We start from the raw sequence: 13,030 nt of genomic DNA, 5'->3' as shown, positions 1-13,030 counted from the left end.
CGAGGGGAAGGGGGAGGAGCCAGGGCCTGGAGCCTGCGCGTGCGCGCTGAGCAGCGGCCGGTGCGGAAGGGTGGTGGTGTCGGAGCTGACAGGACTCGGGCGGCGGGAGCGCGCGACCCTTCGTCCTGAGCGCGCCGCGAAACGGGCTGGGCTTGCAGCTCTGACCTTCTGCGTCTCCTTCACCACCGGCTCCTCCTAGCTTCCTTCTCGCAGAGCCCAGACTCTTGCGTTGCATCCACGATGAGCAGCATGATCCAGAAACTACGGGAGATAATGAAGGCCATGTCCAAAGTTCCCGGTTTTGACTCAGTTTTGGACAAGGTATTGTAGGCGAAGCCTCTGGTGAAGGGGGACGAACCCAATAAAACACCTGAGTTAGATTCCGTGTATTTGTTTGGTAGAGTTCTCTTGTAAGCGCAACCCAGGCGGCCTCTCAAACGCAGGGGGGAGTGCGTGGATTCTCATCTAAACGTAAATAAACGTGACTGTCTCCGGTAGGGGCAGGTTTGGTCTTTTAACCAGCAAACTGTTGGAATGCGCCGAGAAAAAACGTCTGTGCACCGTTTAAGGGGCACTAGAGACTTCAGGACTAGTATATAGGAATTGCTTCTTGTGAGATATGAAAGCCAAGTACGTTTCAAGTACAGGAGTGAAGGAGGGACAGCTTGTCCCTTGTTTCTTGGTCTTGAGGCCGATCTTACTCTGTAACAAAGCTTGGCTGAGAACTCCTGTAGCCCAGGCTGGCCCCGAATGCTACAGTTAGCCAGGACCAGTCTGGCCCTTGCCAATCACATGAACTAACCTAAATACTACTTTCCAGACTTTATAGGAAGCCATTGTGTCTTATAGAAAGCATTCCTTGATAAGCATCCGTAGCAGGAGTCAAGTGTGTGCTATTGTCAGAATGGAAAGACACTTAACCTGAGAACTTGCAGACTATTTTAAAAATGTTTTGATGCCTGCATGTCTGTTTTTCTGGTTAGGAAAGAATACTTGGAAATTTAGAAAGAATGTTGACATGAAATTTAACTATTGATCAACTGCAGGCTTTTGAAATCTTTCTCCTTGAACACCTCCCTCTCAGGTTTTTAAACTAGGTACATAAAGTGTCAGGCCTTTTGTCAAAAGTAGGAAATAACACATAGGCAAATGTATTTAGTGTTTTCAAATAGAAAACATTTAAAATCCAAGGACATTGTTTGACAGTGACTTTTGGAAAGATAATAAAAAAGACTTTTTGGTCTAAGAGGAAACTTGAATTCTTAAAATATCTTTGGAGAATTGGGATATAATGCTTGCAGGCCTTCCATGGGTGAGATCTATAGCCATTTCCTCCCTATGCTTTTATCATCCTTTTGTGTGTTACAATATTTTGTAATATATTTTTTGTTTTCTTTTTCTATTTAAACAAGGTCTCTCTATGTAGTCCTAGTTGTCCTGGAACTTGATTTGTAGACCAGTTTGGCCTGGACTCACAGAGATTCCTCTGCCTCTGCTTCTTAAGTGCTAGGGTAAACAGTGTGTGCCACCATGTCTGACTATTTTGTGTGAGATAATTTTGACACTGGTTTCATTGCCTTTGGGAAACCAGTTAGAATTCTCATACCTTAGTCCAGTTTGGTGGTACTTGCCTATAATTCCAGCATAAGGGGGACTGATGCAGGGGAGTTTGTAAGCCAGTTACGTAACCAAATCTCTACTTTCCCCCCACCCCCGCCAAAAAAAAACCAGTTAACTTACTTTTGAACGTTGATTTTTAAATAGCTAATCTATGGAAGTTTCACATTTATCAGATGCTGGCCATGTTCCATGGGCTCAGTACTTACAGGTAGCAGCTAATGGCTGTTAAGCTATACAGGTTGATAATTCAATAATAGTCGTTGTGTGGTTGGTAACTTGACTTATAGCAAATAAGAGATTATGTTTTATGTGGGCAGAGAAGCTAAGACTAAAGTATATATTTGTGTGTAGTGGTTTGTGTATGTGTGGTTTTTATGGTTTCTTTTTTTATTTTTTGAGACAGGATCCTGGCTATCTCAAAAAAACAAAACAAAACTTGCATTCACCCTCCTTGCCTCTGCCTCCTGAATGCTGGAATTACTCATGTGATATATACCATCACACCCAATGAATTTCTATTAACGATTCGTGAAAGATTGTTAAACTTAATAACTTTGCAAGAACTTTTGATATCCTGATTGAGTCTAACTGCATCGGTCCCATAAAACAATACAAAACAAAACACTTAACACTTTACTTTCAAATTTCATGTTCTCGTGTAGCTCAGTTGGTAGCATGCACAAAGCCCTGGGTTACATACATCTCTAGTGTCACATAAAACCAGGTGTGATAGTACAAACCCAAAATCCCAGCAGCATTCAGGAGGTGGAGACAGAAAAGTCAGAAATCCAAAGTCATTCAACATCATACCTAGTTCAGGGCCAACTTGAATTACGTGAGACCTTGTCTCAAAAAGATGAGAAGAAATTATGTCTACAGGATACATGTTTTCCTGTTGTGTGACTTTCCCCTGGGAGAGGCGAACAAACATCTGCCCACCCCAGGTAGGGTACCAACAGTAGCCATGCTAACATAGTGAACTAACTGGTGAGCATGTCAGAGCGCAGATGACTCAAAGGCAACTTGATCACTGAAAAGCCCACCCCAGCAGGAGCGGGAATTCAATATTACTGTGTCCCCGAGGAGCCATCCTTGTAGAGGCAGCCCAGCCAGCATAAAAATGTCCTCCCTCCAGCCCTGCAAGTTGTGTTTGCTTCCAAAGTGGACTCTTTCAAATTTTTCTTCATTATAAATTCTCTAATTGTTAGGCAGCTTTGGAAATCCAGTCTGGAGGGCATACAGTTTGCACTACCACAGTAGTGAAGGAACCTGAGTGTCACAACGGATTCATAGCAGAGCCTGGAAAAGGTCTTCCAGGCAGCTGTAGGATGGAACTCCTAGGCCTTTTCTTTGAAAAAGGCTATTCCATTTTGTAGATTGGTGTACTTTACTCAAATACCCTCTTTAAAGGGACATTTGCATATGAAGAGTACTGCAGCAATACCCTTAAGTGCTTATAAAGTCCAAGGCTCCCACGGAAAGCAGGAGCCCTCAGCAGGGCCAGCAGTGTCTCCTAGGCTTCGGTATTTTTTTTCTTCCTTTCTCTCTCTTTATTTTCTTTGTGTGTGCACGCGTGTGTGTGTGTGTGTGTGTGTGCGTGTGTATAACAGGGTTTCTTTGTGTAGCCTTAGCTGTCCTGGACTCCTTTTGTAGACCAGTATGGCCTTGAACTCAACAGAGATCCACCAGCCTCTGCCTCCCTGGGTGCTGGGATCACAGGTGTGCACCATCGTGCCAGGTTTAGGCTTGGATATTTCCTTGAGCCTTCTCTGGCTTCTTCCTTTGGTTGCCAGACCTACCCACCTACCCAAGTTACAGAAATTCATAGATTCTAGTTGGCCTTTTCTTTTTCTAAATTTCACTTCATTTTATTTATTTATTTATTTATTTATTTGGAGGCAGGGTTTCTCTATGTACCCTTGGCTGTCCAGGACTTGCTTTGTAGACCAGGCTGGCCTAGAACTCACAGTGATCTGTCTGCCTCTGCCCTCCGAGAGTGCTGGGATTACAGGTATATGCCATCATGCCCAGCTTCTAGTTGGCCTTTTCAGTTCTAGAACTGAGCACTACTTTATTCTAAAAATCAGTGTTTCTGAAAACTTTCTTTTGCACATTGATTATTCTTTGAGAGCTTCATCTATACATACAAGTATTTTGATATTATTCACTCTTTAGTTCTCCCACAACTTCTCCCAGATCCACTTCCTGGCACCTCCCAGTTTGTTGCTCCCTTTTTGTTTGGTTGTTTTTTTCCTTTTCGTTTTTTGTTTTGTTTTGGTTTTTCAAGACAGGACTTCTCTGTGTAGCTTTGGCTGTCCTGGACCAGTTTTGTAAACCAGGCTGGCCCAAACTCACAGAGATCTGCCTGCCTTTGCTCCCTGAGTGCTGGGATTACAGGGGTGCTCCACCACACCCTGCTGCCTTTTTTTTTTTTTTAATAACCCATTGAATCCAGTTTGTGTGCTGTCCTTATACATTCTGTTATGTGGGGAAGACACTTTAGAGACTTTTAAAATCATAGTTTTAATAAAAATAGGAGAGAGATGTTCTGGCATCTAATGAGTAGAGACTAGGGGTGCAGATCAATAATCTCCAGTGCACAGCTTTGCACCCCAGTGCCCCCATCACAAAGCATTACCCGGTCCACAGGTGTCAAGGCTTCCGTGGAAGAATAGAATCTTGACTTACACAGTTATGTTAATTAAATACGTGCCGTGCATACAGGCTAGTTAAACTGCTACCCTGTTCTTTCTAAATATACACTGTGTCCTTGCCCTGAACTTGGAGTCGTTTGTCCACCATAAGACATCTCAGATGTTGGCACATAGGAGAAGATAGCTTCGCCCTGAGTCTCTAAGGACGTTGGGGAGGGGTCGTGGAAGGCAGTAGTGAAGTGCACACATGAGGCCCTGGGTTCAATTCCAGTGCAAACAAATAAATAAATCCTTAAGTTACCTTTTGTTAACTGGTATGTCACCCCCTGGTCCACTTGGTATATTATTTTTAAAAAGCGTCCTCTCTGGTTATTTTAATGTGACACTAGAGACTTCCTAAGTCTCTGTTGTCATAAGACAAGTAATCCTTTATTTAAGTTTCAGGGATTTTTATTTTGTAACTACACAGACTATGTGTGTCTGTGCATGAGTGTGTACTTGTGAGTGCAGGTGCCTATGGAAGCCAGAAAAGGGTACTGGAGTCCCTGGAAAAACAATATATATTCTTAACAGCTGAGCCATCTCTCCAGCCCTGTACTTGATTTTTTTTGTGACAAGATCCAGTGTAGCCCTGGCTTAGTGCTTGTGTAGCTGGGGATGACTTTGAACTCTTGATCCTCCTGCCTCTACCTCCAAACACTAGGATTATGAGTGAGTTACCGTGTCCAGAATATTTACTAATTTTTTTTTTAAGTTAGTGAATCAAGCATTGGTGTTATTCATTGGATCACTGGGAAAGTAAATGAAGAAAGAGGACTGTGCTTGTCATCTGGAACATGGCTATTTGTAATAGCATTTGAGGTTAGATGGAGAAGGGTCAAAATGATGGGAGAGTGTGAATCCTATGTATTGAACCCACATGAATGTATAAGGTGCTGGCAAGAGACAACACATTGAAGGCCACATAGAAAGGAACAGAAGATTGTGTGTGCTTCTTTCTTCTCTCTCTTTCTCTCTTTTTTTTTTTTTTGGAGACAGGGGTCTTATTGTATAGCCGAAGCTGGCCATAAACTCACAATTCTACCTGCCTCAACCTCCTGAGATTAATGTGCTGGGATTAATGGTATTCACATCAAAGCCCAGCTAAAACAATGTTTTTGATACCTGAGGAGTTCAGTGTGTCGGAGATGGCTGAGTTCATGCCAGCCTACTGAAGTCATTCAACTCCTGGAAAATTGGGAATGGAATAGACAGGCGCCAAGCTGAGGCAGGGGCTCTGTTACAAGCCCGGTGCAGCTCGGACTACATAATAAAAACCTATCTAAAGGCAAGCAAATATCAAAACCCTGTCTTAAAATTAATAAAACTAAATTCTATAGTAGAAAACGGCATTCACCTTGCTTTTTTGTCATCTTAGCCAAATCAAAGTTCCAGAATCAAAGGGAACTTTTTTCTTTCTTTTTTTTTTTTTTCTGCTTCTTAGAGACAAGGTTTCTCAGTGTACCCTTGGCCTGCCTGAAACTCACTTTGTAGACCAGGCCGGCCTGGAACTACAGAGATCCCTCCTGAGTTCTGGGATTAAAGGCAGAAGGGAAGTGGGCAAGGCAGAGTGGGCAAGGAGGAATGGGCAAGGCGGCTCAGCAGTGAGGAGAATATGTAGTAGAAAAACAAAACCAGCCTGCAAGTGTCCTCTCTGTCCACAAGCCCCCTGGCACATGCACACAATCAAATGGGAAAATAGAACTTTAAAAACACGGAGCCTCCTTTGATCACCTCCCCCTGAGGCAGAGGGAGCAGCCTTACCAGGCCACAGAGGAAGACAATGCAGACAGTCCTGATGAGACCTAGGGTCAGATGGAGGGGGAGGAGGACCTCCCCTGTCAGTGGATTGGGGGCAGGGCAGGGGAGGAGAAGAAGGAGGGAGGACAGGATTGGCAGGGGAGGAGGGTGGGGGCTACAGCTGGGATACAAAGTGAATAAATTAATAAAAATAAATAAATAATGAAACAAACAAACAAAATAAGCAAGCCTCGGAGAACTTTTGGCGTCCACGTGGCTCTCATGTTTCTTGACCTGTCTGTTTTTTTCCTATCTTTCCTAACTGACCTGTATAAGAATTTCAGGTATCATTTTCCTATAATCCTTTCCTAATCCCTCCTTATAAGAACATGGCTTTGAAAGTGAGTTATAGTAAAACAAGGATATAAAAGCTAACTGTACTTTAAAAGTATCCACTTCAAGAAACCTGTATGGAACTGGTCAGGGTGGCACACACCTGTGATCTCAACGCGCTCGGGAGGCTGAAAAGATGATCTTGACTTTGAAGGCAGCCTGAGCTACACATTAAGACCTCCTCTAAAAGAACAAAAAGGAGGGAGGTGTGGAGGCAAACCTACATTAATTCTGTCAACAGTAGCCGCCTCCGCTGCTGTTTTATGTACCTGACTTCAGACTGAGCTCTCTAAAAACACTCATGTATCTAAGGTGCTGGCACATTTGGAGGGAGGTAGACAAAGAGGGTCAAGAGTTCAAGGCCATCCTCAGCTCTGACTACTTGAGACCTGATACCTAAACAAAAATGCAACTCCTTCCTTTGCTCTGTCTATCCTTGCTTTAAAGACTTATGTTGGCTGTGGCTCAGTGATAGAATACTTACGTAGCATGCATAAGAAGGCCCTGGGCTACATTCTGGGCCTCCCTGCTACGCACTATTGGTTTGTGAGGACACCTTGTGGCCGGACCGTTTATTGCTACAAACAGGCCGCTCTGACTTTTTGTTGTTCTCCCTATTGATTTGCCTGTTGTGTAAAACACAGCAGTGTTTGAGGTGGCTTATGTTGTTTCAGGGGACTATTGTTACATTCCTCCTCGTGGCCTTTTGTAGGATAAAAACCAGTAGAAGCACTAAAGCTGTAGCTGTGACTCAGAAGCCTCAAGGCTGCTACATATCCCCTAATTTTATGTCACACATAGTAGAGTGTGCCTATAACCCCAGCACTCACAAGGTAGAAGGGGGGGTGGGCGGGAAGGAGGTTCACCCTGTCTCAACATTTCAAATATTAGTGATGGGGGGGTTCATGGAGATGGCAGACCGACAGCAAAGTCTCAGGCCTGTCATATATGAAATGGCCCTAAAATGAACCACTGAATGTATCAGCAAGACAGAAGGTATCTGCATAGCATATGGCAGTTATGCATCATTTAGTGACATTTTTGTCAAGACACATGTATTATAGAGGTCCCGTGAGTTTAATATTGGAGGTGAAATTTTCCTGCAGTCCAGTGAATACATAGTTGAAGAAATAAGAGATGAAGACTGCAGAAAAGAACCCCTAAAAAAATTCACAGTAAAGAGATGGAAGATTTTATAGCTCTTAGCAAGAGCCTTAAAAGGAGAATACGGGGTGCCAAGGATTTATTTACAGCTCAATTGGTAGAATGCATGCCTTGCATGCACAAAACCCTGGGTTTAGTCCGCAGTACTGTATGAGCTGGGCATCAGGAGCACAGCTGTAATCTCAGCACTCAGAAGGCAGAGGCAGGAAGCTCAGAAGGAAATTAGAGGTCATTATAAATTTGGCCTGGAAGAAAAAAAAAAGAAGGCCTCAAGACAGTGAAATATGTTAATACAAGGTGTTCACAGTGCATGAACTGCTTGCAAGCGAATCTGTGATATGAGGAAAGAGCGAGGGAGGGAAGAAAGCCTCCTCATGGTGCCACACACCTGCAACCCCCACAGCAGGAAATGGCGAAGGGAAACAAACCGCGCCTGCCACCGGGGACAGACCTCTGAAAGTACTTCAGAAGGGACGCTGACTCCCCATGTTTGTATCTTCCATGGAATATTCTTCATTGTACTTTAGAAATGTGGTGGGGCCTTCAAACAGTAATTTAACTTTGCTAGATTTGTTAGATTCTATTCCACTTCTATTTTTCTGTTTAAATGGGTTTCTGATTTAAGCTTACCAGTTCTAGCATGGCTGAATGTCTCCCAGCTTGTTTTTTTGTTTTTGTTTTTAAGCTGTTTTGAACTATTCATTAATTCCTCCCCTTGTATAAAAACTAGAAAACACCTGGTGTAAACCTTTTATAGGTAATTAGGAGATGAGAGTTTGTGGAAGTTGGTTGATGGAAAAGGTCCAAAGAACCAGGCCTGGTGATACAGACCTGTGATCCTAATATTCAGGAGGCGGAGGCAAGAGGATGGTGAATTCAAGGCCAGCCAGGATTCCATAGTGAGGCCCTGTCTCAAGACAAATATTCAAAAAGATCTTAGGAGGGCCCAGCCATTAAGAGCATTTGCTCTTCCTGAGGACCCAGTTTAGTTCCCAACACCATGGGGACTCACAACCATCCATAACCCCAGTTGCAGGGATTCTGACTTTTTCTGACTTCCGTGAGCACCAACCATACTCACGACGCACAGACCCACATAAGACACTCAATCACAAAACTAAAATTGAAATATTAGAGAAGACAACAGGAAATTCTGGAACATACAACTCTCTGAATTTTTTTTTAAATTTATTTGGAGCTTATGTATGTATTTTCCTGTGAGGTGCCATGGAGGCCAGAGAACTCTTCTGAAACTAGAGTTGCAGGCTCTTGTGAGCTGTTTCGTGGGTGCCAGGAATGAAACTTGGGTCCTCTTGCCAAGAGTATCCAAGTGTTCTTAATTGCTGAGCCGTCTCTCAGCCTAATGATATGAACTCTGCAAGATGAGTACCAAAAACACAGTTTTTCCTGAACATTCCTCCCCCACCCTCATCTCTAAAACCAACTGGTAGCCCTGGCACACCGACTCCAGCTGCATGCAAGTTTTCCCAGGCCGTGAACCCAGACTTAAAGCTCCAGCTGTTGCAGGCAGGAATCTGAGGGCACACTCCTGTCACACTTTACTCTGGAAATCGGACTCTGTCGGAGGTTAAGCTAGAAGATGAAGCTGTTCTAATTTGAAGCAATACGTGAATAGAAATAAAAACAATTTGTACAATGGCTGATTTCTACCAGTAGCTTGTCAGGTCACCTGGATTTCTGAGTCTGCCTTTCTCAGGAAGATTCTCTTTCCTCAAATGACTTTCTTTGACAGTATCCCAGAGCTGGACATACATGCAGGCAAAATACCCAATCACTTTTTTTTTCTTTTTTAATTTTAAGTAAGGACAAAAATCTCACTAGGGGTGCTGGAGAGACGGCTCTTACAACCACATGCGACTCTTGCTGCAGCGCTGAGTTTGGTTTCTAGCACCCAGGTTGGATAGCTGGCTTACAAGTATTTGTAACTCTATCTCCAGGACATCTTCTACCCTATATTGGGCTCAGAACCTACATGCCATGTGTACATACTTACAGACATACATACATATAGCAATAATTTAAAATAAGATACTTACTTGTAAAGATCTATTTTTGGGTTTGTTTCTGTTTTTTTGAGACAGGTTTTCTCTGTCTGTAAATTTTGGCTGTCCTGGAACTCTGTAGCCCCGGCTGGCCTTGAACTCACAGAGAGCCACCTGCCTCTGCCTCCTGAGTGCTAGGATTAAAGGCATGTGCTACCACTGCCTGGCAAGGTCTCACTGTTGCAGCCCTGGCATCTTGAATTAGTAAATCCTCCCTCTGTACCCCACATGCTGGAATTAGAGGTGTGGTGCCAAGCTTCCACCTTCAAGATTGTTCTTGCAAATCGGTAGTGGTGGTGCACATCTTTAATCCCAGCACTCAGGAGACAGAGGCAGGCAATCTCTGTGAGTCCAAGGCTAGGCTGGTCTATAGAATGAGTTCCAGGACAGACACAGAGAAACCATGTCTTGGAAAAAAAAAAAAAAGATTGTTCTTGCTGTGCTGTTTGTATTTTGAGCTATTCTGATACCACAGAATTAATGTTCAAATTTTTTTCCTTTTTTTTTCACATGTAATATTTAGGTGTCAGTTGTCTCTGCTGCCCCTGAAAAAGTAATTTGTGAAATGAAAGTGGAAGAACAGCATACTAACAAGATGGGTACTCTGCATGGAGGCTTGACCGCAACCTTGATAGACTGCATATCAACCATGGCTCTAATGTGCACAGAAAGAGGGGCACCTGGAGTTAGTGTTGACTTGAACATAACGTACGTATCCAGATGCCATTCCGGATGACTTTTCAAAAGCGGATACTCATTTCAAATAACTTATACTGTATTGCTCAGGGGATAATGGCAAAAATCTGTACATTTTGGGGACAGGTGTGCCTTTTTATTTTCAGTTATCTTCCGTTTGCAGTTGTTTAAGCTCATGATTTATAACTTCCATATAGTCCTTAAAACTATCACTTGTAAACCAGGTAGGGCATGGTGGAGAATTCCCTTGATCCCAGCAAAGGTGGGCAGAGCTCTGAGTTCAAGGTTAGCCTGGTCTACAAAGCAAGTTCCAGGATAGCCAAGGCTACACAGATAAATCCTATCTCAAGAAACAAAAATGTAACTTGTGCCAGGTGTGGTAGGACGCACCTTGACTCCCAGCAATGGGAGGCAGAGGCAGGTGAACCTCTATGAGTTCCATCCAGGCTGATTGGTTTCCGAACAAAACAAAAACAAAATCAAAACATAAAAGTACCACTAATTAGCCCACTGTGGTGGCGTAATCCCAAGACTGGAGATCAGAAGATTTCAAAGCCAGCCTCAGCTATAGGAAACCGTTTCCCACTCCTACCCTGAACCAAAAAAAAAAAAAAAAAAAATGTGAATGACATTTGGAGAAAAGTTGACAATTTCCCACATCTTGCAACAAGGTGAGCACAGGTGCCAGGAAGGGACCCCGAAATCTCTATGACTACTACTATCTATGACACGTTCGGGAACAGTGTGTGCCTTAGACCTCAGCCTGTCGCTGTTGTGAGATGCCTGTAGAAAGCACTTTTCCAAAATGGAAACTTGAGTTCTAAAGCTAGGCATGGTGGCTCATGTCTGTAATCTCTGAACCTGGGCAAGAGGCTCAAGGTTAGCCTAGGCTACAAAGCAAGACCCAGTTTCATAAAACAACAACAACGAACAACAAAACCCCCTGGAACCCAGTCAGTTTCTCTTAAGCCTGGGAATAAATTGTGTGTTCGGTAAGCAAATCACAGGACAAAATATAAACGGCAAGACTGACAGAAAACAGACTGTTTACATCCATTAGCCATAGTCCAGTGGTGCTTATTCTGCCTTGTCTGGTGAACAGGCACAGCTGATGACTATTTTTACATGAGGACTCTGTTTTAAATGGACAGAAAGGCTGGAGAGAGCTCAGCGGTTAAGAGGTTAACGGTGTGGAAGAGGACCTGAGTTTAGTTCCCAGCACCCACACCAAGCAGACGGCCTGCAACTCCAGTCCAGAGAGACCCGACACCTCTGGGCTCCTTGGCCACTGATACGTATATATCCACACAGAGGTACATGTGTAATTAAAGTAAGAAAGGGGCCTGGAGAGATGGTGAGCATCAGAAACAACTTAGGGCCAGGGAGCTTTTCACCAGGTAAGAGCACTTGCTGCCATACCTGCTGACTTGAGGCTGATCCCTGGAACTCACACAGTAGGAGAAAACTGACTCAGGTTTTCTGCTGGCCTTCACAAGCACATATGAAATAAATGCAAATGTAAAAGTCTAAAAAACCATGCAATTGTTTGTGAAGTGGATCTTGACTTGCATGTTTAGTTTATATAAGAGACCTGAGCATTTATGGATTTAGTATAGACAGGTGTATCTACACCAATCCTCATGGGCAGAGAGACAGTTCTATATGCAGTTCATTACCTAGATGGCTAAAAGCTGCATATTCATTTCACTTTGGTTTTTTTTGTGTGTGTGTGTATGTATCAGACTGCATGTATGTGCACCACATACATACAGGAGCCAGAGACTGGAAGACTCACCAGATCCCCTGGAACTGGAGTTACAGGGAGTTGTGGGGTGCTATATGCTGGGTCTTCTAGAGCAGCCAGTCCTCTTAACTGCTGGGCTATCTCTCCAGACCACTCTTTGTCATTCTTATACCTTTTGAAGTTGCATAAAGTCTGTTGAGTTATAGACACCCATCTACTTCACTTAGGAAGCTAAGCAGATTACGTGAAAGCTAGAGGTAGTCAGTGGTTTCAAATAAATATGAAACAAAAAGGCAAGGAGATCCCATTGTTGTGAAAAGAAGCACATGGATAAATGAAGGATGGATCAGGTAGGGCGGCATGCAGACCAGCCATTTGAATTTGGTCCTAAAAGCTTGCTAGTAGTAGTCTAGTTACCCAGGAAAGCTGGGAGGAGTTTATCACAGTCTTTCAACAATTACCACTAACTATGTTTAAACCTGTTTTCTTTCAAGGTACATGTCACCTGCTAAAATAGGAGAAGAAATACTGATCACAGCACATATTCTGAAGCAAGGAAGAACACTTGCATTTGCCTCAGTGGATCTGACCAACAAGTCCACGGGAAAGTTAATAGCACAAGGCAGACACACAAAACACCTGGGAAACTGAAGAAATAGCAGGGTGACCTGAAGAAGCCCAACAATGCCCTAAGAGTGTGATTTATGAGCAACTTTCTGAAATAAATTATCAAAATCAGAACTAAGGAAGTATTTCCATTTTGGGGGAGAACCCTAAGAAACCAAATGTTGGCTGGGCCTGTCCCTAATTTTTTCTTCTGAGGTAGGGTCTCTAGATGTTCTGGAACTCACTGTATAGACCAGGCTGGCCTCGAGACCTGCCTTCCTTTGTCTGAGTGCTGGGACTAAAGGCATGTC

At 43.5% G+C, this 13,030-nt stretch overlaps 1 protein-coding gene across 1 annotated transcript; it reads left to right on the top strand.

Moving 5' to 3' along the window:
• The first annotated feature begins 38 nt into the window (after positions 1-38).
• Acot13 (acyl-CoA thioesterase 13) lies at positions 39-12,854 on the top strand. The gene is made up of 3 exons (XM_021641387.2): positions 39-321; positions 10,197-10,381; positions 12,608-12,854. Exons 1-3 carry the CDS (start codon positions 241-243, stop codon positions 12,762-12,764), a joined length of 423 nt encoding a protein of 140 aa, XP_021497062.1. The 5' UTR covers positions 39-240; the 3' UTR covers positions 12,765-12,854.
• Positions 12,855-13,030: the final 176 nt, after the last annotated feature.

This window comes from Meriones unguiculatus, chromosome 19 (assembly GCF_030254825.1).
Source record: "Meriones unguiculatus strain TT.TT164.6M chromosome 19, Bangor_MerUng_6.1, whole genome shotgun sequence".
Lineage (NCBI taxonomy): Eukaryota > Metazoa > Chordata > Mammalia > Rodentia > Muridae > Meriones > Meriones unguiculatus.
Note: the sequence above shows the minus strand (reverse complement) of the source record. Positions and strands in the feature narration are given on the sequence as shown.

Coding starts and splice junctions, on each gene's coding strand:
- Acot13 (XM_021641387.2), top strand. CDS start 241: ATGAGCAGCATGATCCAGAAACTACGGGAGATAATGAAGGCCATGTCC. Junction 322..10,196: donor TTGACTCAGTTTTGGACAAG/GTATTGTAGGCG, acceptor TGTAATATTTAG/GTGTCAGTTGTCTCTGCTGC. Junction 10,382..12,607: donor AGTGTTGACTTGAACATAAC/GTACGTATCCAG, acceptor TTTTCTTTCAAG/GTACATGTCACCTGCTAAAA.